The sequence below is a fragment of the Halichoerus grypus genome, chromosome 11 (genome assembly GCF_964656455.1).
Source record: "Halichoerus grypus chromosome 11, mHalGry1.hap1.1, whole genome shotgun sequence".
In the NCBI taxonomy this organism is placed as follows: Eukaryota; Metazoa; Chordata; class Mammalia; order Carnivora; family Phocidae; genus Halichoerus; species Halichoerus grypus.
The window spans coordinates 84688542-84714691 of record NC_135722.1 but is presented as its reverse complement, the minus strand read 5'-3'; the positions used below and the strand labels follow the sequence as shown (position 1 = coordinate 84714691).

The following is a 26150-nucleotide window of genomic DNA, read 5'->3' as shown; positions in this document are numbered from 1 at the left end:
ACCACGTCAGCCCTCCACCTCTGGGAAATGTATGAGTGGCCAGTTCCCTCACTTTCCAACCATCACATCCGAGGATGGAAGCATAAGGCACATTAGTGTTTCTCATGATGCATCTTGTCCTACCACCTTTGGTTTTTGTGTCTTCCTTTATTTATCCATTCCCCCAGAAATGTATGTGAAAGGCAGTATACAAACTATATATGACAAATATATAGCGGCTGTATATAATATATGTGTTTGTTTTCATTTTTCTCTCCTGTATGTCCCTCACCCGATTTAGAACTAAATGAGCCTACAAGCTCAACTTTGTTGCAAGGTCAGTATCCCCCTTGCTTTATGGTTTTTCTCCCCTTTCCTTCCTCCCAGAGTCCCCCTCTCCCCTCCCCCACCCCACATTACCTATCTGTGAAGTTGCTTAGAAGATGCTTGCAAAAGCTGAGGAGGTCACTGGAGCTGATGGAGCTCCAGGGGTAGCTCTCCTCTCTCTGCTCACACCTAGCTCACACTTCCCCAGAAGGGCCAGGTGGGGGAAAAGAAAAGAAACACCATTAACTTCTCAAAGCCTAGAGATCTGTGTAAAGGTCAAAGATAGAGAGCATGAGTCTGAACCAATAGGAAGACAGTCCAACCCACCGAGCAATTTTCATAGCAAGAATCCTATCAGTGGGCCCTGAGCAACAGAAGAAAACACTGTGTGCGTGAAGATTTAAGTATTCCCTAAAATGCATCAGCTGGTTCAAAATGCATCAGCACCCCTCCCTTTACGTCCTATTCCATTTAGAGGTTCTCTAAGAAAGGCAGGTAGGGAGGGTGCAGCACTCATGACAGTCAGAACAATGACCTAGAATGGGATGCCGCTGAGATCAAGTTCAGAGCATGACAATTAGTAGTTCTGTGCTCTAGAGCAAGTCACTAAACGTTATTGAGACTCAATTTCCTCTTCTATAAAATAGAATTGATCTGCCTTATCTACCTTAGAGTTGTTCCAACATTCAGCTGAAACTGCATAGTAAAAAGGCTTTGGAAACTGTCAGGTGCATTTTGAATCATTCCAGTCCAAACCCCAGATGCAGACTGAAAGACAGGAATTTCCCTCAGTGCCACGTCAGAGCTCTTCTCCCCAGCCCCTTTACGTCCTATTCCACTTCAAGCCCTTCCCCATATACAGCTCCTGCCTCACCGGCCCATCTTTGCACTGCCTTTCCAATTTTCTCAAGGTCCACTAGCCTACCATAAGTGACTCACAAAAGTCCACGAACCTAGCGGAGGTGGTTCACTAAGACTGTGCCTGAGCATTTGGGCAACAGTGAGCCTGGCCGAGTGGTGGAGTTGAATCCCTGCTGAGTATGCTACAGTTCTCCTCCAAAGGACAGGGCTGACATAGGGTGGCCCAGCTGGAAGGCAGCCGTGAGGCTTTGCCCACCTTCCACCCCAGTGCCTGACCTTTCTCATCTCACCCACCCCCACACCCATCCCCCCGCATCCCTTCCCATCTGGCCACGTGAACACTCAAGGGAGGCCGGCAGTAGACTTGCGAGGTGGGGAAGGAGAAGGAAGGAGATAAATTGCATGTGAAGCTGTTTGACAGATGAGGAAAAATACTTTTATCATGAAAAGATTCAGGGCTACATTCTTCACCTTAGTGATGTAGGGTGCCATAGTGATGCCCCACAAACAGGAAAATGCAACAAAGAAATAGAAAGTAAAAGTGAAGTCAATGGAAGCGTTCAGGTCCAATTTATGATTCAACTTACGTTTATTGAACCCCGGTGCAGGGATAGCCACAGATCTAACTAAAATCAAGAGCGTTAGGAAAGTAGCGAACCATAAATGGTAAAAGGGAGGCCTGAGGGACTGGAGCGAAGACAGATGGTGCTACGGGCTGTCCTTTCAGAAGTGACCGAGCTCATTCTGATCACTTAGCTCTTTATTTCCAGAGGGAATAGGAGCTTTTAATATAGGCAGTATCTGCTTAGGAGTTAGTCTTTCCCTAAAGGTGTACTCACCTGATAGAGGGGGCATGATCCCACACCAGTACCAATGATAACAAAACAGAGCAGAAACAAACACATGCCTTCTAGCTGCTGAGCAGGGGCCCATCTTTGCACTGCCTTGCAAGGTCAGTATCCCCTTTGCTTTATGGTTGCAAGGTCAGTATCCCCCTTGCTTTATGGTTTATGCCATAAAGTGGCAGGACACTTTATGACCAGGCCCCACCTGCTGAGACAAAGCTGTCCTGCCTCACTCCTCTCTGCTGCAACCATGAATTTGGGTAAAAGGATCTGTACGCCAGCTCTCTACTCAGATTCTCAGGCTGCTCTCAACCCCACATCCTTCTTGTCGAGCACAGGGCAATGGGTCATTGCCAGAAGTTATAGACTGTAGACATCTGGAATGTTCCAAGATTTGGATTCATGTGGTCTTCAGTATAGCTATTGGACTCTTTTGTACAACCGAAGAATCTTAGAGAAAACAGACCTTGCACTTGGGGCATTTCTCCCATTCATCTGTGTTCTTTCTCTCTCTCTCTCTCTTTTTTTTTTTTTACCTCCTCCTTTGCTAGTCTCCCACAGAATAGAGAGTCAACTATTTTCTCAGGGAATACCCCTAAGTTATGCTCATCTAATCTCAGAAATACCAAGCAAGATTTATACAAATGCATGGATTTCCACGGACAGGGTACACTTGGCTTTACGAGAAGTTCTAAGCTATTTTGTTACTCGATTCTGGATGGACTAGAGAGATTCTGATAAGAGAATTTCATCCCTCCTCTGCATTTTCTGCCACCCTTGAAGTATTTCTCTCTTCCCCTTTTGCAAGCACAACAGATTGCATGTCACCCTCTCGTATGAATATTTGGTGGTGCAGGACTCCTGCCATGATAAATAAGGACTCGGGGATGCGCCACCATCCCTCACCGAGCTCCCTTGCAGGCAAGTGTGCAGGGACCCACACTGCCAACTCAGCGTCTTGGTAGCTGTTCATTTCCCATCCACTGTCCTTTGTCTTTTATCTCCTAGGCATGAAGTAAGATTTGATGGTATCAGTGGGCTGGGAAAGGTTGGCTGATTAATGCCTGCGAACCTCACAGTGACTGTCAAACCAACTTATTAAAGAATGAGGGAGTAAGTAAACTCTGTGTATCAGGAGGGAAAAACTGCAGCAGAAAAGGTGATCAGTTCTTCCCTGCAGAGGATTAAAGGTAGTTAATTATGCCCAGCCATCCAGCAGTGAGCATTTCTATGACACGTGTGTCTAAACACTGAACATATAAAAAGACGTTCTCTCATCCTCTTTCTGGACAGTGAATATATCCATCCTGGTGTGAAACCAGCTCTCCTCTGCCCACTAGAATCAGACAGAAGCCCCGTGCTTACCTCGGTACTTAGATTTAGCTGCAGACATTGGCTTTGGTGGCAAAAAGATCACGTTATGGATTGACCAGAGATACTAACTTAGAGGCTTGAGGGGAGTGTTTCTTTTTTTCTTTTTCTTTCTTTCTTTCTTTCTTTTTTGTTGTCTTCTTCTCCTTTCTTTCATTCATTCTTTATTTTGAATATTTTATCCAATTCTACCTGGCTCCTCATTAGTGTATCAACAAAAAGATCACAAATTTCAGTCAAGTCCTTGGCAAGGAAAATACATGCTTGGATTGTCAGAGATCGTTTGTTTTCTTGATAGCCAAGAATGAACTCAGTAACATGAGCTTATGGGTGGCTACAACTCACCTTGAAGGCTCAAACAAGGTCCACACTTCTGCAACCTGGTGCAACAGTGATACCATCTGAAGCATGATATAGAAAACGTGTTAGCATTTCTGCATCTCTCCTTGGTACCAAGTCAAAGGGAGTGGGATGGGGTGCAGCATCAGGGTAAATACAAAGAATATCTTGGCTACATTCCCCCCTCATTGTGGTGATATGTAAGGCGGACAGAAGGACATTTCCGTTAAGTAGAAGTTTTGAAACTTTGCTATCTAGCAAAGCTCAAGGATACATTCTAGCTAAGGCTCAATGTCAAATAGTTCTTTCCCAAGGTGGACACTGAAGAGTACTGACCTTCATTCAGGTAGTGTGTGTTAGAGATTCAGGGAAAAGAGTAGCTGGACGGGGACAATTCAGCTGAAGTTGTTTATAGATCTTTGCCTTACAGAAAATCACAACTGGTATCTAGATCACTGTGGAAACTTACGCTTTCAATTAATTTCTCTTTCTGATAGTTCCAGCAAACCAAACTACCAAGTAGAACCCTCCCCTGTGTCCTTCCTCCAGCAGAGTCTAAATCAGCACCCCAGCAATCAGTGGCTGCCCTCCCCCACACGTAACCTACATCTGCACTGCTTGTGGTTTGGGGTTGAAGGCCTAGAACTACTTTATCATTCCATGAGTCCCTCTTCATTTTCCCTCCTGCCAATCACCCTTCTTCTTGGTACAGAGACTCAAGTCAGTCGTACCTGAGTGAGACACTTCATGAAAATAGCCCCACCTTTGCTTCTGGGTGGGTCTCGAGGCCCCTGTAATCACTCCAAGGGACTGTCCTCACTACATGGATAGACACCATGGCACCAGCATTCCTGGCTTTTCTCTACCACCTCAACTTGACATCTTCTGTGAATCATGCCTTTGATCTTTGATCATACATCACCCCTTACATCTTTTTCAGAATGGCTTCCCGCATTGTTACTGCCCCCTTTGGTCAAGAGGGATATCCTATCTCAGGTGCCTTGAAAGCATAGATAGAGAGCTTGAAGGCATACATATGTATTCATCTCAAGTAGGTCAGATGTTTTAGTTTAGTTTAGGTTGAATTATATCTAGGTTGTCTTTCCTTCTATATGCAAGGACCTTTGCACAGAGAATGGTATCACTTTGATGCAAAGAATTTCATGCATTTGTTTTTTTTTACTTTATTGAGGTATAATTGACAAATAAAAGTATGTTTAAAGTTTAATCATGTTGATTTGATACACAAACACATTGTGAAAGGATTTTGCATCTTCTCTGCATCCAGGCTGAACAACTGCAGAGACCGCTAGTTAAAGTGGGAAGTAAAATATTCCAGATGGGACCACTTCCGGCCACTAGGGCAGGACATCTACTATTAGCAGGAAAGGCTCTGTGGATTGTTCTGAAGGCTTGAAGTTGATGAAATGTGGGTCTTTTGTGGCCTAATCATCAGAGAAGAGCTGGCATCCCAGTAAATTTCCACAGGCAGGTCTTACCTAGCAAGTGCAAGTGCAGCAGAATAGGTGTGGGTCTTATTGCCTGAGGTTGCGCCTCTGGACCAGCTAGCTATAGTCTGAGTCATCCAGGGAGGTCAGGCATCACAGGTCTGGGCCCTCTGGCACAGTGTTTGTAAAACGGGTAGATAAATCCCAAAGTTTTACATCTCAAATGTAGCATGGGCACCTATGTTCAGATTGCTGTAGTATAATCCATTTGTTATCAGCCAATTTTATACTTAAGACCTACAGACTTCAACTAATTAGAGGATAGTCTGGTGGCCAAAGAAAGAAAGTTGTTGTACAAAGAAGTATTTATCGGCTTGGGGCCTCAGGCTCCAAGGTGTACCGAGTCTCCTGCTACGATCAGATGGATGCGTTGGCTCTCATTGGATCAATGATCCAATCTGACCATCATTCATATCCTGCTCCACCCCCCCCCCCACTCCACCTTATGGCAACTTCCCAGCAAAGTGGAGGGCTGCACTAATGAGAGCTGGCTGTGGTCAAGACAGCAAGAGCCAAGGGCAAAGCAAGTGCCTCTGACTGCTTTCTACCTTAACAGTGGCTTGTTTTTAATTTCTTTTAGAGGTGAAAACTACAACTTTGACCCCTTGGAAAGGTTGGTATATTTATTCCCAGGCATCTCTTCCTGGGTGGGGATGGGTATCCCAAACTCTTCACTTTCTTCCCAGATGCCTTCTCTTCTGAGCTAACCTCAGGAAGCAGCCCAGTGGGATCCTTCCCTGACCTTGGGCCATCTCTGTGCCAGTCTTGATTAACCTGTCTCCAAGGACCTGCCACTCCCCCTGGGTAGCTTCCACCCACAGACGTCTAACTGCTGTTTGCTAGAGGCACTAATGAGCCACGTGCCAGGGCCCAGAGTAGCTGCACGTCTTGGCTGCTCCATACCAGGCTGGCCTCTCCTCACACGCAGATGCTCTTAGACCTTGGCCTTGCATGCTGTCTTTGCTTACCCTGTTCTCTCTTTCTCTCTTCCTCTCTCTCTAACTTGGAGCTGGAAGGGAAGTGATGGGAGGGAGGGGAAAGTGGAAGGAAGGGGGAGGTTCTTGGGTGAGTCACTTGGCTCCGAATAAAACATGTCTTATTTGAGGCTTTCATTCCCACTAGATGTTTCTGGTGGATAAATTGACACTCATCACAGTTCTCTGGGACCCTAACTGTCCTGGTAATTAGTCTCTTTAGGCCTCCACAGCTCTCTAATGAGGTAAAGGGAATAAAGGCATCTGAGGCAGAGTGGAGGCGTGGCTGCATGATGAACAGCCCTCATCTGTGTGGCCCGTGTCACCAGGATGGGCGGATGGGCTGAGCTGCTGCTCTGGCCAGAGCAGGCTCTGAGAGGGCCCCGCCCCAGGATGCTGGGATCCACACCTGCCTGGACAAAAGGCCCTCATTTCATGAAATTCTTTCATATGCTGGCGACCGGGGGTAGCCTGTGTAGGCCCCACCTGTCCCAGGGCCCAAGTGGCACAGGACCCGTGGCCTCACTTCCTCTCCTCTCCTCGTTCTTGGAAGATGTGTGGGTTACACACAGTGGCGGCCCCGAGTTAGTGGAAAGAAAATTGTATTTGGAGACAGAAGTCAAGTGAGCTTGGGGAAGTCAATTAAGCCTTCTGAGGCTAAGTCTCCACATATGAGAGCTGAGGAGAATAATCCTCATCTCATACCTGAGTGTCTTTGAGGGGGCTGGGACACCCTTCCAACTGCAAGAACTCTTCCCGAAATCCTAATCGATATGGTTTTACTTCTATGTATACTTTCCCTCAACTGTAAGAACTTTCTGTGACTTTTATTGGAAATAGAAAAAGAGGTGAAGAGTGTTTGGAAGAGAAAACTGAGATAAAGAAGAAGGTAGGGAAAGAGTGTTTTGTTTTGTTTTGGTTCAGTTGGTCTTTGCTTTTTTCTCTCAGTAGAATCTTAAGAGAAGGGAAAACACAGAGGCAAAGTAAACATGAACACATCAGTATGCATCAAAACATTCTGGTTCCTTCATTCTTTCAATAAACATTTGTTAAATACCTGCCATGGGCCCAGTTAGACAGACCCTGCCCTTAAGGAGCTTGTAACACAGAAGAGGAAATACATGTTAGATAAATAGAGAGAAATATAACACAGATGGTATGTATTTTAAAAGCTGGATGCAAACGATGCTATGGAAGCAAAATAGCAACCAAGTCAAGGAAGGCTGCCTGGAGGAGGTAACTGGGGACCAGAACGGAATCTGGAAGGAGTGATTTGGGTGAAGAGCACTTCAGGCAGGGGGCAGAGGGTATGAGGATGGGAAGGAAAGGGACTTTGGCTCACACACACACACAGTTGTGTGAGCACGCATGTACCTGGCGCCCGTGTGCTTGGGAGGCAGGGAGAAACCAAAGAACTTGTGGCAGGAACAGTGGCTGAGGAGGCAGATGGCAAGCAGATGATGAAATGTAGGGAATGTTCTACCAAGGAGTTGGGAAGTTTTGTAAAGGCTGTAGGAATCACATAGGTTAGTATCATGATGAACGTGGACTCATAGCAACACGGCTCTGGAATTAGCATAAAGAATAGCTTCAAGGGGTCAAGGCCACAGGGAGCAAGGCCCAATCTGTGAACTTTTATGGCAATGGAAAGGAGAGCTGATGCAGAGGACAGCTGGAGTAGTACCCTTGTCTCGATGTTTCTCTGGGGTCAACCCCTGTTTCCTCCTCCTTGTGATCAGTTTTGTCCAGGTCATGTTTCCTGGACGTGCCCAAGAGAAGGATGAGTTAGGGTGAGGGGAGAGAATGTGGGGGAGGGGGGCGGGGGCAGGCTGGACATGGTCCCACGCAGTGAGTGACAGTCCCCTGTGGGCCTAGGACAGGAGAGCAGCAGAGAGGCTCTGTGAGCTTGGCCAGAGTAACAATGCAGGCAAGAGGAGGCTCCAGCACACTTGGTGGCCTTTGCCTTTCTTCTGTGGGAAGAGTTTTCTGACACAACAGGTCAGGACCCCTCTCTGCAGGCTCTCTGTGGTGCTTCCCAGCAGGCAACAGAGCCACAAAGGAACTCTGAGGGGCTTAGCAATGAAGCCAAAGACAGGGTGCCCAGAGCGCGCACCTGCAGAGGCTTCCAGCCATTGTGAGGTACCTTGGGGGTTGTTTGCCCACCCACAGCCACCTCCCATGCAGCACGGCGGAAGCCCTGGCTGCAAACACGGTTCTACTTTTCTTACATGGTAATGAAGCTGGGTCCCTGCTGGGCTGTCTGCCTGGCTTGTGGCATTCTCCATTTTCCTCCCTGGCAACTCCCATGAGCTGGGCGGCCCCGAGAGGAGGGAATGCAGGTGGGAAGCCCAGAGCCATGAAATGCAGAGAACTGGCATTTATTCTCTTCTCCTTTACCACAGGGCATCCTCTGAGCCTTGGCCAGGGCTGGAAGTGAGGGTGGGAATGTGCTGGAGGGAGTGGGGGAGTGGGCTGCAAAGCTGTGTGTGCAAGTGTTCAAGAGAGCAAAAGACAGGCAAGAGAAAGAGAGCTAGGCACCAACAGATGCGTGTCTGGCCAGGAGCACTCTGTGCCCGGCAGGCAGAACACCTTTGGAATCCTCGTGCCTTGCGCATGGGAAGATGGAGTGCAGCCACCCGGCCTGTCCCACTTAAACATGGAACCCACTGACCTCAGAAACAACCTTTGTGGCTTAGAGTCAGCCTCAGTCGCGGGCAAAGGTCTTGATGTGAAGGATCTTGGAGTGGCCCAGAGCAGCAGGGCTTCCTCCAGGGAGAGAACAGACCACCTCAGCCTAGAAGGCATGGTGAGTGGCTTCTCTCCTGGGGTTCCAAAGAATGCTCTAAGGATAACACAGAGATCGAATATGAAAAAAGGAGTCCTGATGGTGGTTTACATAGAAACATACTAGTTAAATGTTACAAGACAGAGACAATTAGTGATCAATGGTAAATGATAACCATCTCTGAAGTTAAAATGTAAGGCATTGGAGCATAAAAGGAGTGCTCCTTTGTCCCCTATATCCCACTGAGGACTGGGAGAAGGAGTGCATTCCATGACAGATGCCTTTTGTTTTGTGTGGCCCAGAGGTTTACTTCCCAGCTGGGTGGAGAGCAGAATAAATGTGTTTTGGGCTTCTTAACATGAGAACCTACACTCCCTGGCCTTGGGAATACTGTGAACCAGACAGCACAGACACATGAGATTGGAAGACCCGGTCCATTTCGAACTCATGACCATCTCTTTAGCCACTGCCCTAGAATCTCTGATTCTAAGACCCAAAGGTCTAGGAATGAAAGTTAGATGGGCAGTGCTTCCAGGCCAGGGGTTCTAGGACATGACAGAATCATCCTGTATGGAATCGAGAAAGCCTGGTTTGATGCTGATCGGCCTTAGCCAGAAATGTCTCTGATTCTTAGCATCCAAGTCAGACAAGCACATTCTGGCTTTGTTTCTTGACCCCAGTGTGGACATGGCCCAGTGTGGACAGAGCTTTAAATACCTCTGTTAAATTCAGGGCAACAGAGCCTTCCAGAGCAAGTCCAATCTGACAAGGTGCCCCACTGCATTAGGTACCCAACACATCTGAGCCTCCAAACTTGTGTGTACTGTCCATGAATCATGCTCCATTTGTTACAGGCATTCTTGGCCAGAACGCTTATGTTTCAAAGAATAGAGAAACTGCTGGGAAATTCCATGCACCTCATGGTTTCCTTGCCTCCTGCATTTGGTCCTGTCTCCCAAGAGTATCTGTCTGCAGTGAAGTCCAATCTGACAAGGTGCCCCACTGCATTAGGTACCCAACACATCTGAGCCTCCAAACTTGTGTGTACTGTCCATGAATCATGCTCCATTTGTTACAGGCATTCTTGGCCAGAACGCTTATGTTTCAAAGAATAGAGAAACTGCTGGGAAATTCCATGCACCTCATGGTTTCCTTGCCTCCTGCATTTGGTCCTGTCTCCCAAGAGTATCTGTCTGCAGTGAGGTGCGCCTCTCACCCGCAGATGTACACGGCGGCAGGCTGTGCATCCTAGTGTCCACATAAGCCTTCCCTCACTTGCAGGTACACAGCAAAAGGCTACCTATTTCCTTACTTCATGCCACCTCGATGTCCAGCGGGCTGGTTCTGGTCTTTCAGGGACGGGATACTTGAGCTAGCGCTGCTGTGACCTCGTCCAGATGGGGAAGAGGCCAAGTGCTGCAGGTGGAAGCCCAGTGCCTGGCCCGAGATAGAGTGATTGACAGAACGGACGCTGAGTCCGACGCAACAGCAGAGGGGAGACAGATTGTTGTGTCCAGCGGGTCCTTCCCTGCACAACAGAGCGAGCTGCTAGAGGGTCATGTGCGTGTTCAAGGCAGGGACTGCTCAGAAGTGGTCAGATGATGATGCAGACACTACAAGGGTCGCACTTCCTCGAAGCTCTTTATAGAATATGGATTAATTCTGCCACCTTCTTCTTGCACTTGACCTGAGCCATGGCCTTAACACGTTACCACACAGCAAAGGAGTCGTGACCACCAGCACACTTGAACCTGAGCCTCGTGTTCTCTCGTGCAAAGGAAAGCTCCCCATTATATAGTGTGCATCCACGGGATCCAAGCTGTGCAAGGTTATTTCTAGTGCCCCCCCCCCACGTATGGAGCAGGAACATGAAATGTCCCAGTTGGAGGGTGATCGGGTGACAGATGGTCCCTCTTAGACCAGGCGGCCCATGACGAGTGTGCTCTCTCCACAGGCCCCGGCGCAGTCAGCGAAGTGAACAACGGGACGTCGAGGAGGGCAGGCTGCATCTGGCTGCTACCTCTTCTGGTCTTGCACCTACTCCTCAAGTTTTGATGTGAGTGCCACTTGCCTCACTGGGGAGAAGCTGCCGCCACGGCAACCACCCGCCCCACAGCAACGGCATCTCCCACAGCAACAAGAGCACCCCCGTTTCTTATGAGCTAGAATCAAATGAAATTCCGAGACACAGAGCCTAATGGGACACAAATTCGAGGGAGGGGAACAAAGAATACTTTGGGAAAACACGTTTAAAAGGGAAATTGAAAATCGCCTTGCAGGCCTTGCGGATCCGTAGGCACAGCTGAGTTTTCTTTCTTTGCCCAAAACGGGAAGAACGCACGCCCGGCTTTGGACCCACCCGCAGCTGCATTGTGACCTGTTTGTGACCAGGGTGGGCCGGGCGCAGCCACTCTGCCCACCACCGTGCCCCCAGCGAGGAAAATTCTGGAGCCGGCCATCCCAAATTCAACAGAGATGAACACAGAGCGAGTCGTGCAGGCCCAGTTGTGCCCCCGTGGCCCCTTTCAGAGACTGTGCCACTGTTGCGTGTGCTACAAAATGCAAAATTAAAGAAAAATAAAGAAAGAAAGAAAACGGAAACTAAACAAGACAGCCTGACAGCTACAACAGTCCCACAATCAACAGTCACACAAGATATTGTTAAACTTTTTCTTTTTTTGGTTTTCGTTTCACTACATGGACATCATGGATAATAAGGGATTCTGGTTCATTATTAATTTTATTAATTATATTTTCTGATATGAGTCTAGAATTTAGTGCAAAAACAAGACAGGACTAAAAAATACACAAATGAAAGGGGTGAGGAGAAGTATGTTTGTTAAACATTAAAAATAGTGTACTTCTTAACTAGGTTTACAACTGGTGGACCGCACACCGGGCATAAACTACCTGGTGAGGATATGTCAAATCCACCACAAACCACATACAGTTTAACCAACATCTCCACCAGCGCTACAGATTTCTCCTTATCCTGGCATTTAATGCAGACAACACTATGCTTCGACCTGCTGTTTAGAAATGGAAGGGTGATCTGCACTGTATCTTGAGTTTGTTGGCTATGCTTCTTTTGATGACATATATTATACAGTATATATATACATATATTTTTTTTGTTAGAGTTCTAGCCGTTTTATTTCTCAGCAGGGTCCTTTCTCAGACATTACTGCATGCTGTATATGGCGTTAGCTGTGTGTTGATCTTCTAAAAGATGATAGAGTTTACTGGTAATTGTGTAATCAGCTCCTGCCTTTTTATTTTCTTGGGTTATTTACACGTCAGAGACATTTATAAAAAGTGAAAAGAGAAACAGAACAAAACACTAACACCAGGCGCAGCATGTTTTCCAGGTGTGGCTCTCGGAGGCGAAGGCCCTGACAGGAGGCCTGGCTTCTCCATCATGCCTCGGGGCGTGAGCAAACAGCAAGCAACTGAACCAACTAAACAGTTAGTAACCACTTGCTTTAGACCATTATGGGAATCTCTGATGCCTTCGTGACTACTGGAGAATTGAATCCTCTTGGTTCATTTTATTTAATTTCCCACCTTTGTGTGTGTGTGTATGAAAGAGAAGAAAATGCAGTTTTTAGATAACCTTTTTTTCCTCCCCCGAAGTCTGGGAACGGGAGAGGCCTCGGGGAGGGGTCCTGGATGTGATGAGGGAAAGTGGGATTGGGGGCTAGGGGAGGGAGGGGTTGTCTCTGACTTGACATTAAAAAGTGTTCCATGTCCCTCTTCACCTGGTGTGGTACCTCATTCTCAAGCGGGGGGTGGGGGTGAGGGGCAAGAGAGCCTGCCTGGCTCAGGTGTGAAGAATATGGAGGCGAATGCGCATCTGACTCAAGCTACTGCCCTTTAGCTCCCTCGTTGGGGTGAAGTGGGTTCTTCTGTGGATGTGCTCTGATGACAGATGGGCCCAGGAAACCACCTTCATCCTCCTAACAGAAGCAAAGGAGGGGTGGCTCTCATGAGGACTGCATCTCCAATGCCTTCAAGAAGTGGCTGAGGTTTGCAGCATCCCGCTTGTGTCCAAACACCCCACTTCGCAACCTGGGCAAAATGTCAAGCCCGGTTAGGGAAAGGCTTTTATGTGTGATTATTTCTGGGAGGCAGCCTAGTGCAGCTATCATGAAAAGAAAAGATAGGAAAAAAAAAAAGCTCAAAACACTTTGGGTTAGTATTAAATAATTCCAAATTCTACCAACCAGTGTTTTAGGGACTCTCTTCCCACCATGCCTACCCCCCAAACCTTTCCTTTAGTCACAAGTAAGAGAAAAAATAGATTTTAATACCAAATAGCATTTAAATAATTCTAATCTGTTCTGATTGATTCTGGGAATTAAGTTAGTAGCTGCAGATTCACTGAGAGGCAGAAATGAGGTCATAGCCGAAGCTCTCAGGAATTACCGTCCCTGTGTCCTCGGGGCTCAGTTCCAGCCAAGAGGAATGGGCAATGTTTAGGAAGGAGCAGTTTCGGTTCTGGCTGTTACTAGCAAAACTGAGAAAAGATTGTTGACTTCAGGTATCTCTGTGCCCTTTTGACATTCCACCCTCACCACGAGGTGCCAGCTACCCTTTCTTCCCAGCAGCGTGATCTGGAGCAGTCTGGCCAAACCTCACAGAAATTTGGCTGCTTTGAATTTACCCCTCACTTATATCCCAGAACTGCTAAGGCATGGGATTTAGGTGTCCTTAGACTGAAAGTGGATGGGTGAGATTTACCAGTTCTCCCTTGCCTAAAACTACTCTAGGCACTGGTGGGAGGATTTGTGAGCAGGTCATAGTGTTCATGGGATTAAAGTGGACACGGGTAACTCCCGTATGCTAAACTTGAGCCCAGACACCTCTGAGTAAAATGTACCAAAACATCTGCAAAGAGACACTTCCTAGAGTTTTTGGGACGTGGGAGCACGGGGACACATGGCCTCCATTTGAATCAGAGCTTTCTCTTTCATACTTACTGAGCATGCTTTAGATCACTCCTTCACCATCCTCCCAGGAGGGACTGGTCAGTCACAGCCAAGTCTATAAAGTGGCATTGATGAGGAAGGCTTAAATTTACCTATTTGCGAGTTCAATAGCCCTTGTTGTCTTGTGGTTCTTTAGAACGTTGGTTATTCAAGAGCACGGGCCTTGTAGAAGCAGCTTTGGCGTGGCTGATGGGTTCAGCAGATAGGAGAACCTCTTATCCTGCAGCAGGAGGGAGTTCCTCTCATCTTCGTCTCTGTGTGCCACATGAGTCCCAATCTGCCAAATTTCAGTCTTTAAAGGGAGCATCCATGTGCTCACAAGAAAGGGCCTTTAACCAGATGTACAGTTCAGTCCAGGAAGACATGGCTTTGATTAGGAGCTTATAGGGACAATTCTCCAGGCCTGTCTCTTTTCAGGAAAAGGAGTTTGGCCAGAGAGTTCTTGTTCATTAAAGAAAAACATCCTGAGTAGTGTCTGAAGTTATCTTTCTTGGTACAGATCCAGATGGAAGACTGTTCCTAGGCTGGCCTGGATTTCAGGTGTACTGGGCTCCTTGAGACTCAAGACTGGCATACTTTAGGATTCATCCAGCAGCCCCCCCAACTTTAGGATGTCCTTTGGGGGAGCCATGATTTAAGTCTGGCAGGTTTTATCCCATAACAGTCTCTCCTGTGTTTAGGGGGTGGGGCGGTGGGGGATGTTCTAGCCCTAACCACTCTAAGCAAACTCCTAAAGAACCCCAATCATCTTGTTTCAACAGAATATCTGTTCCTTTCTAGCCACACAGATGGGCAATGGCTCACAAATTGTAGTTAAGTTTTTCCCCATAATTCTACCTAGTGGGTTCAGATGTCTCACCTGAAGCATTATGAGTACTTGTCCAAGGACAGCCTTCTGATGAGTGGAACTTCCAAATCTGGAACTATAATCACAGTTGATGGTCCACAAATACTTGTTTTTGTTGCTGTGGATGGTGATAATGATGGTGATGATGAATGACAGTTACTGTTCTTCAAGCTGGAGATAAGTTAACAAATGAATTAACACTAAAATTGGAGTGAGATTTAGCACATTTCATTAGACTGACTTATCTTTATTGTATATCTCGGTTTAGAAGGGAGGGCAGTCACACCAATCAATCACAGAAACGTCCCTTTAATGTGTGCATTTGATTTTTTAAAAAATGTAAAATCTGGGATCAGCAAAACATCTACATGTTTTTATACTTACAATGGTACAAATTTGAGGTACTTCTCAGGACAGAACAAAAATCTATGCAAAGGAGAGACATAGCAGAGTAGATGGTCCCTGCTCGTGATCAGCCTACACAGCCTTGTGCTTCTATGGCCAAGTGTATATGCACATGCCAGCCATTTTCTCTTCATCAGATAAGCAACTTAAAAGAACTGAGATTAGTGTATCTGAGAGTGGCACTAAATAATACCTCTTTCCAGCATTAAGAAAAAACAAAACAAAAAAACAAAGGTAAACTAAATCCCAGACCTAATTTGGTTCACAACTTGCTCACTGGGATTTGATGGTATAGTTAGCGTCTCCTTTATCATCCTAAACTCCTCAATCAGGTCATTCTAAAGCAGCAATCCTTACCTCTCTCTGCTTTTAATTCAGATGCTGTTTCCATGAGTGTCCAACTCTATCTTTCTCCAAGGCAATAAAGGTAAATGAATATCCCCATGATTTGTGAGTAACTGAGATCTCTGAGTCTCTGCATCTTCATTCTAATTTCCCTGTCCCTCACAACTTCATATGTCTCCCATCTTATCCACATTATGTGACTAGAACAACATAGCTTTCTGTAGCAGACTGTCCAATTCCTGAGCTCAATATATGATCGCTTCTTATAATTTATGTCGGAAGCGTATTGGTGCATTATTTTTTATGAAGGAGGCTTAGTTTGGCTTTCATTTTCTGAATGTTGATCTTACCACCATCCAAGCTTCCATGTAACTTAGACATTGCTTCTGACATATTGTTAAGGTACATGAATTCATTTCTGTACTTCAGGGATTGTTAACATTATTCGAAAATGAATTGTACCTCTGTCAGAATATCTATTTGATTAAAACTTCCTAGAAATATAAGTTGGCTATGGCCATAGCATTTACCTGGTTTCCAGTGATTCTGATTTTGGAATTTCTCAGTATCAGTACAGTATTTTGGATATAGAACTGAACTACTGATCAGTAGAACTAGGAACTAGTCCAGATTCTATTACTAGCTAGTTGGGTTCTCTTTATCTTTTATATAAGGTGTTATGATGGGGGATTACTAATCATTTTCAATCTTCAAAATTCAATCATGTAATTTCAGACTTAATAAGATTTCTGCAAGTAAAACTTTGGAAAGTTGCGTTTTTGATAAACGACAATGGAAGGTGTGAATTGGGGTGAGTAATAGAGCCAAGGCATTGTCCTTGTTCCCAGGATGGCTTACAAGAAGGGGACATGCATGATCAAAGCTGCCATTTCTACAGACATGTGAAGTGACTCCTTAAGGAGAATTTGAGGGATGGACACCACAGCACCTGAAAAGGAGTGTTGTCTAATAAAAGACAGTAGCTTTTTCTAGAACAGGCAATGATGTTAGCCCCAAGCTGCTGTTCAGTTTTGCTCTCTATACGACACAAGTAAAGCAAGAGAATAAACTGCCATACATCTTAAAGTCTAGAAAAGTAAAAGATATTGGAGCTAAACAAAATACTCAGAGTTCTCACTAGGAATGTGTGTGTGTGTGTGTGTGCGTGCGTGTGCATGCGTGCATGTGCGTGCTTGTATGTGCATGCACGTGCACATGTGTGTGGGGAAGTATTTATTGTAATTATTAAATTACATAATCCTTCAAAATAGATGGCACCTGTTATTCCCAAGATTCATTTTTAAAATAATAGGAGAGAGTAATGAACAGAGAGGTCTCCAGATAGTATTTTTAATAATTATATCACATTCCCTGATAAGTGTTCTGCTCAAGAGTCCAGAAATGTTTGGGCAGGTCTCATTTGACATATTTGTGTATTGTTGGTTCAATTCTAAGTTTACTGAGTGCCCCTCACTTTTCATCCTGCCCCTAGACTCTATGCTTCATTTGTAACTCCTCTGTGACGAGCATGAAGATATAAGAGGCAGTGGGCCAAGATTAGACTGAGTTTGGCGTTGGAAACTGTATGATCCCTGATCCCTTTTTCCAAATGTTTGTTCCTGGCCACTCTCTTAAGCTTCAGTTTCTTCTGAAGGTTCATTTGCAAAGTTGCTGGAAGGATCAGGTGGAGCCATCAAACCATATCTCCTACACTCTGTGAACTGCAAAGGGAAGAAGAGCACAAGCCATAGAGCACACACGTGGGTGAGGGGGTCCTTGTCTTCCTTTGGAAGGAGGGGTTAGAAAGAGAAGGAAAAAGAAAATAAATGCTTTATCATGTCACCAATTCAAGCCAGTGCCATGTCATTCTTTTCATTCCCATCCACAATTATTCTCATTGTACTTGGCCACTTGGAAAGGAAGACAGACAGGAACTAAGATGTATAGTAATAGCTGCTGTCTGGTAAACACAAAATTCTGTTCTCTAAGTGTCCATCTTAGAGTTTAATAAGCAAGAAAAATGAAAATAAAATGATAAAATAGAGAAGAAATTCAAAATACACAACTTATTCCTAAGTCTGTATGTGGGAGGGGGTGTATATTTACACACAGCAAATGTGCCCTGTGGTGCCAAAAGTAAGTTCTTAGAGGGTAGAGGTGAGGCCCTGCCTCCTTCCTCACCGGAGTCACTGTGAACACCATTCCTAGACAAGCTTTTGGCAAAATACAATCAAATTTCACACTTTAAAGGTAGCACATGCTATTGCATACCAACTTCCCCTCATTTTTTGAGGGCCGAGTATAGCTAGAGTAGAGAGAATATGAAACAGGCAGCCAAAGGATGTGTTCTAGCTCAACATAGGCTAGGTTTTGTGGTGGGATCTGTAACAGGTCATCGAACCTTCCAGGGCCTCAATTTCCTAATTGCTAAAATGGATGTTGGACAAGCTGCTCTCAAAAGGCCTCCTAAGGTCTGAAACACTATGGACTTTCCTTCTCCATTCTTCCATAGTTCACATCTATTTCCCAAAACGAGAGAAGTCCACATTTGAATTGGTCTTGTGGAGATAGGTAAGAGGTATTGCTATTCACACCTGGCTAGGAAGAACCCCTTTTTCTGGCATAGAAATAAGGATTAAGAAGCCTATCTTTCTCAAAGCTTTGGATGTTAGGCTATTCTTTGAAAATCTGAAGAAAAAAATATAGTCACATTCTTAAGACAAGAAATCCAAACAAGTACACATGCTCCAAAAATGCTTATAAAATGCTCTAGATGGTTATAGATGGTTTGTGGACTATTCTAACCCATATTAAAGGACCCTACTGTGATGTTGCATTCTGGATTTCTCTTATAGGATGCTTACATTTCTCAAATATATTTGATATGGATTGTGTCCTACACGCTTTGATTTTTAATCAAATAAACAGAAAGCAGCCGCTTCTGGAATCACCCAGGGAGTCCCATATGGATTAGAGCTCATCATTTAGAAATCAAACCCATAATGATGTAATTGCTCAAGCTCTTTGCCTACAAACTCTTTGTTGACTGACTTCTCAGAGTATGTTTCTTACTCTGACAATGACACCAGTTTAGATAACACCAAACTTGTTGTACTAGCTAGCAATTTGTACTAGCTAGTAATCCTGACTCTTCCTGTCCGCCAAATAGCTCACAGTCCACAGAAAGCCAAGGAAATTAAATCACCACTGTTTTCTCCCCATTTCTGTTAGGCCTAAGGTGGACAGGACATTTTCCTTAATAAAAACAAATTCATCAGACACTCCATGATCCAGAATAATGGATAATTTATCCTCCTCACTAGCATTCTCTTCCTCATGTTCTGGCTACAGGATGCCTCCCTCCAAGAATGAAAGGCTTTCTTCATCTAGGGAGCATTTGATTGAGCCAACAGTAGCACAGCACGTGTGTAAAAGGGTCAGGCAAACCATTTGCCCAGCCCTAGTTCTGCACAAGGAAATCAATATTCCATGGTGTAATTCACCAGTCAGAAGTAATCGCCCTCGATCACAGCAGCCCAAGGGCAGCAAATTCATTACAACGTTTTTGTTCCCATTCTCTCATGTACCTCAACACTGCTGCTTTACAAATGCATCAGACACCCTGGCCTCTTGATAATTTTTGCATTAATACCTGTCTTTTCCCCCAGCCACATGTAGAATCATTCCTCTAAACACTGGCACACTAGGAGCATCTATATTAATGTCTCATCATTCCTTGTCTTCAAAAATATAAAAGAATAATCAGTCAGGTAGAGTCCATGGCATAAGATACCTGAGCTCTGGAACACTGGGCATCAAACTAGAATTTGTGAGTAGAAGCATAGGCCATTTTCATTAACAAACATAGCAGTGTTAAACACATCCCTGAACTATCAATGAGAAAGTCTCTCTGATTAAATAGCCCACTAGCCTAGCTCACCTATGTCTTCTTTAGTAGCATTTTTTTCTATACATTTCCCTTTATCTCCTTTTCCTCATTCCCTTCCTCTGGTACAGCCTACCTCTTCGTACTAATAACCTAAGAAACTGGAGATCTAAGAATTTGAAAAAAAAAAAAAAATCAGTTCCATAGGGTTGTTCCAGTACCCCTGTTTACATGAGGCATTCTGAGAGTAATTGTGACTTTGATGGAAGAAATGTGATCTTGTTGGGCTATACCTAGGAATACACATTACCTTGAGTTAAATATATAGTACCCTGAACTACACATCAGCCCAGATCATTGCCAGGGGCTTAGTAGACCTCTAAGACAGTTCTACACTACAAACTGCATCAATAGATCCTAGCCACTTGCTTAACTTAAGGCAGGAAAAGCTAGTTTGACTCAGGCATATTTATCCAGCTTTAGCCATCTAGTGACTAATCCAGATGAGCCACATGAAAAGAACAATTACCAAAGAACTCCCAGGTTCCATTACTTCAAAAGTTCCTTGAGGAGTGACATTAACAATATGGCTAATAAGATGTTCTTGTCATATCCCCCCTTTCTACAACAATTTGGTATCCATCCACAGGCAGAAGTGTCTTTGTGGGAGCTGTGGGATCCAGAACCATATTCCTAGGGACCAGAAGGAGTCTTGCCCACCTGTGCATCAAATAACAGACATACCAACCTTGGTTCTGGCTGTGGACCCTGAAGTGACCCATGAACCAGCTCCAGCCCCTCTCAGTCACAGTCAGGAACTCCTAGAGAACATGATCTTAGATCAAGCATGAACTTGAGAGCCTTTATGGAAGTCCAGGTTTCTGACAGAGAAGTTCCATCACAGAATTAGAGCTAAAAATACAAGTTTGGATGCCTTAGAGAGGGTAAGAGGAACAGTTTGACTTTACTTACATAACCCTTTTCTCCAAGGCAACACAGCTCAGTGCCAAGCGAGACCTTCTTAGTCCATGATTTCTCCCATGGGGTAAAGTTAAAGTGTGTGAGTAAGCACTCATCTTCCCCAGATGGGGTCCATTTCCCTCTCACTCCATTCAGAGTATTGTCATGAGCTGCATGATTGGGGTACTGGAAAGGCTGGAAGAGGCTGGAAGAGTGACAGATAGGACTCTAGGAAGGCATTACAAAAAAAAAAGTGCAGATCCTACTAACTGATCAGACTCCATCAGGAGGCCTTCCCATGAGCTGTTTGTGATACCTCATCCATGGATTCCCCCAGTTGTCCCACACCTACCCCCAGCATTTCACATGCCTCACCCACACACCCTCACATCCTATGGCCAGTCTTCTGGGCATACCACTAATATTGGCAAGACCAAGCTTTGGTAGATGGCTAGTGAGCATGTGCAGAAAAATAGCCCAAATCTACAAGCCGAGGAGAGACCACAAACTTGAGCTTTAGCACTGCCCTTGGGAAAGCAAAAGGGAGGTGTCAGCACTTGGCCTGGTGCATTGCAGAACAGAGAAAAGGCACACAAGCTTAAGAATTCTGCCACAGGAGAGAGCAAAAAGTGTGGAAAGGGCATACCAGTAGAAGGTCTGACAAAGCCTCAGAATCCCTAGCAGAATGGACAGAAGGTATTTCTTTCCCAAAGTCAGTTAGTAAAGACTAGAAGAGGAGATTGCTGCTGATAATGTGAAGATAGTAGAACTTTAAGGAACATGAAAAATCAAGGAAACATGATACCATCAAAGGATCACAGTAATGTTCAAGTAACCTACCCCAAAGACATGGAGACCTGCAATTTACCCAATAAAGAATTCAAAACAGCTATTTTAAGGAATCTCAATGAGCTATAGGAAAACACAGAAACACAAGTCAATAAAATTAGGAAAACAATACACAGACAAAATGAGAAGTTTAACAAAGAGCAAGAAATCTTTTAAAAAGAGAGAGAAACTCTAGAACTGACAAATATAATGAATAAAATGAAAAATGCAATAGAGACCATCAACATCAAAACGAATCAAGCAGAAGGAAGAATCTGTGAATTACCAGACAAGAATTTGGAAATTATTCAGTCAGAGGAGAACAAAGAGAAAAGAATGAAAGAGAATGAAGAAAGCCTGTGTGATCTATGCAATACCATTAAAAGAAGAAATCTGCAAGTTATTGGAGTCCCAGAAGGAGAAGAGATGGAGGAGGGAGCAGAAAACTTATTTAAAGAAATAATGATGGACACCTTCCCAAATCTGGGGAGAGATTTGGATATCCAAGTTAATGAAGCTCATAGGTCACCAAACAAACTCAACTTAAAGATATGGTTTCGAAGACACATTAAAATAAAAATGTCAAAAAGCAAAGATAAAGAGAGAATCTTAAAAGCAACAAGAAAAAAGAAGTTATAACTTATAAGGGGGCCATCACAAGGCTCTAGGTGAATTTCCCAGCAAAAACTTTACAGGCAAGGAGAAAGAGGGATGATATATTTAAAGTGCTAAAAGAAAAAAACAAAACAAAACAAACAAACAAACAAAAAAAACCTGCCCACCAAGAATACTCTATCAGGCAAAGTTGTTCTTCAGAATTGAAGGACAGATAGACTTTCCAAGATAAACAAAAGGTGGGGGAATTCATCACCATAAGACCTACCTTACAAGAAATGTTGAAAGGAGTTCATCAAGCTAAAATCAAAGAACAGTAGGTACATGAAAACATAAAAATAAAAAAAAAAACACTTGTAAAGTAAGTATATAATCAAATTCAGAATGCACTAATACTATAATATGGTATATAATAACCACTTAATGCTAGTATAAAGTTAAAGGACAAAAGTAGTCAAATAACTGTAGTAAAATAATATGTTAATGAATATACAATATAAAAAGAGGTAAATTATGAAATCAAAATATGAGTGGGGAATTAAAAAGAGTAGAGTTTTTGTATGTAATCAAAGTTAAGTTGTTAACAGAAAGTAGACTTATACCTGTAAAATGTTTTTTTTTTTTTGTAAGCCTTATGGTAATCAGAAAGCAGAATAAAATCATACTGCTACAGAAAATCATCAATTCACAAAGGAAGGCAGAAAGAGAGGAGAAAGGAATAAGAGAACTACAAAACAGCCAAAAACAATTAATAAGATGGCATTAGTAAGTACTTACCTATTGATAATTAGTGTTAATGTAAATGGATTAAATTCTTGAAATCAAAAGGCATAGCATGGCTAGATGGATAAAAAACAGGACAGAACTATATGCTGCTTAGAGGTGACTCACTTCAGCTTTAATGACACGTATAGGCTCAAAGTGAAGGGATAGAAAAAGATGTTCTATGCCAGTGAAAACCAAAAGAGAGCAGGAGTTTTTATATATGTATACCATATTAAGACAAAATAGACTTAAGCCAAAAACTGTAATAAGAGAAAAAGACGATTATTATATAATGATAAGGTGGTCAATTTATTAATAAGATATAACAATCTTATACAACCAACATCAAAACACCTAAAATATATTAAGCAAATACTAACAGATCTGAAGGGAGAGATAGACAACCCTCTAATAGTAGGGGACTTTAATACCCCATTTGCAACAATGTATAGATCATCCAGACAGAAAATCAATGAGGAAACTTTGGACTTGAACTACAGTTTAGACCAAATGGACCTAACAGATATAGATAAAACATTCCATCCATTGATAGCAGAAAACACATTCCTCTCAAGTGCACATGGAATTCTCTAGGATAGGTCATACTATAGGTCACAGTATAAGTCTTACCAAATTTAGGAAGATTGACAACATATCAGGTAAATTTTCTGACCACAATGGTATGAAACTAAAAATCAATTACAGGAGGAAAGCTGGAAAACCCACAAATAAGTGGAAAGTAAGCAGTTTGCTCTGAACAACCAATGGGTCAAATATGAAATAAAAAAAATATCTTGAAACAAATGAAAATGGAAATACAACATACCAAGACTTATGAGATGCAGCACAAGCAGTTCTTTTTTTTTTTTTTGTAGTTTTTAATTTTATTATGTTATGTTAGTCACCATACAATACATCATTAGTTTTTGATGTAGTGATCCACGATCCATTGTTTTCGTATAACACCCAGTGCTCCATGCAGTACGTGCCCTCCTTAATACCCATCACCGGGCTAACCAATCCCCCCTCCCCCCTCCCCTCTAAAACCCTGTTTGTTTCTCAGGTCCATAGTCTCTCATGGTTCATCTCTCCCTCCAATTCCCCCCGCCCATTTTTCCCTTCCTTCTCCTAATGTCCTCCATGTTATTCCTTATGTTCCACAAATAAGTGAAACCATATGATAATTGACTTTCTCTGCTTATTTCACTTAGCATAATCTCCTCCAGTCCCATCCATGTTGATGTAAAAGTTGGGTATTCATCTTTTCTGATGGCTGAGTAATATTCCATTGTATATATGGACCACATCTTCTTTATCCATTCATCTGTTGAAGGGCATCTCAGCTCTTTCCACAGTTTGGCTATTGCGGACATTGCTGCTATGAACATTGGGGTGCGTATGGCCCTTCTTTTTACTACATCTGTGTCTTTGGGGTAAATACCCAGGAGTGCAATTGCTGGGTCCTAGGGTAGCTCTATTTTTAAATTTTTGAGGCACCTCCACAGTGTTTTCCAAAGTGGCTGTACCAACTTGCATTCCCACCAACAGTGTAAGAGGGTTCCCCTTTCTCCACAACCTCTCCAACATTTGTTGTTTCTTTCCCTGTCCATTTTTGCCATTCTAACTGGTGTAAGGTGGTATCTCAGTGTTGTTTTGATTTGGATTTCCCTGATGGCTAATGATGATGAACATTTTTTCATGTCTGTTAGCCATTTGTATGTCTTCTTCAGAGAAGTGTCTGTTCATCTCTTCTGCCCACTTTTTGACTTGATTATTTGTTTTTTGGGTGTTGAGTTTGAGAAGTTCTTTATAGATTTTAGATACCAGCCCTTTATCTGTAGTGTCATTTGCAAATATCTTCTCCCATTCTGTGGGTTGCCTCTTTGTTTTGTTGACTGTTTCCTATGCTGTGCAGAAGCTTTTTATCTTGATGAAGTCCCAAAAGTTCATTTTTGCTTTTGTTTCACTAGCTTTTGGAGATGTATCTTGAAAGAAGTTGCTGTGGCCGATGTCAAAGAGGTTACTGCCTATGTTCTCCTCTAGGATTTTGATGGATTCCTGTCTCACATTGAGGTCTTTCATCCACTTTGAGTTTATCTTTGTGAATGGTGTTAGAGAATGGTCAAGTTTCATTCTTCTGCATGTGGCTGTCCAATTTTCCCAGCACCATTTATTGAAGAGACTGTCTTTTTTCCATTGCATGTTTTTTCCTGCTTTGTCAAAGATTATTTGACCATAGAGTTGAGGGTCCATATCTGGGTTCTCTATTCTGTTCCATTGGTCTGTATGTCTGTTTTTGTGCAAGTACCATGCTGTCTTGGTGATCACTGCTTTGTAGTATAGCTTGAAATCGGGCAACGTGATGCCTCCAGCTTTGTTTTTCTTTTTCAAGATCTCCTTGGCGATTCGGGGTCTTTTCTGATCCCATACAAATTTTAGAATTGTTTGTTCCAGCACTTTGAAAAATGTCATTGGAATTTTGATCGGGATGGCATTGAAGGTATAGATTGCTCTGGGTAGCATAGACATTTTAACAATGTTTATTCTTCCGATCCATGAGCATGGAATATTTTTCCATCTTTTTGTGTCTTCTTCAATTTCTTTCATGAGTGTTTTGTAGTTCCTAGAGTATAGATCCTGTACCTCTTTGGTTAGGTTATTCCGAGGTATCTTATGGTTTTTGGTGCTATTGTAAATGGAATCGTTTCTTTAATTTCTCTTTCTACAGTTGCGTTGTTAGTGTATAAGAAAGCAACTGATTTCTGTGCATTGATTTTGTATCCTGCCACATTACCGAGTTGCTGGATGAGTTCTAGTAATTTGGGGGTGGAGTCTTTTGGGTTTTCCACATAAAGTATCATGTCATCTGCGAAAAGAGAGAGTTTGACTTCTTCTTTGCCAATTTGAATACCTTTTATTTCTTTTTGTTGTCTGATTGCTGTTGCTAGGACTTCTAGTACTATGTTGAACAACAGTGGTGAGAGTAGGCACCCTTGACGTGTTCCTGATCTTAAGGGAAAGGCTCTCAGCTTTTCCCCATTGAGGATGATATTCACTGTGGGTTTTTCATAGATGGATTTTATGAGCTTGAGGAATGTTCCCTCTATCCCTATACTCTGGAGAGTTTTAATCAGGAAAGGATGTTGTATTTTGTCAAATGCTTTTTCTGCATCAATTGAGAGGACCATATGGTTCTTCTCCCTCCTCTTATTAATGTGTTCTATCACATTGATTGATTTGCGAATGTTGAACCACCCTTGCATCCCGGGGATAAATCCCACTTGGTCGTGGTGGATGATCCTTTTAATGTATTGTTGGATCCTATTAGCTAGGATTTTGTTGAGGATTTTGGAATCCATATTCATCAGGGATATCGGTCTGAAATTCTCCTTTTTGATGGGGTCTTTGCCTGGTTTGGGGATTAAGGTAATGCTGGCCTCAGAGAATGAGTTTGGAAGTTTTCCTTCTGTTTTTATTTTTTGAAACAGCTTCAGTAGAATAGGTATTATTTCTTCTTTGAAT

General features: G+C 43.5%; 1 protein-coding gene across 8 annotated transcripts in view; it reads left to right on the top strand.

The window, feature by feature from the left end:
- Positions 1 to 15462, top strand: part of NTM (neurotrimin) — a 943472-nt gene extending 928010 nt beyond the window's left edge. For 6 of the 8 annotated variants that reach the window (XM_078058758.1, XM_078058759.1, XM_078058754.1 and 3 more), the window contains 3 exons: positions 281 to 316; positions 5811 to 5843; positions 10944 to 15462. In XM_078058758.1, the coding sequence (XP_077914884.1) occupies positions 281 to 316; positions 5811 to 5843; positions 10944 to 11044 (170 nt within the window). In that variant the 3' untranslated portion in view covers positions 11045 to 15462. The remainder of the gene's footprint in view (positions 1 to 280; positions 317 to 5810; positions 5844 to 10943) is intronic. The other 2 variants (XM_078058755.1, XM_078058757.1) reach the window with 2 other exon arrangements.
- Positions 15463 to 26150: the final 10688 nt, after the last annotated feature.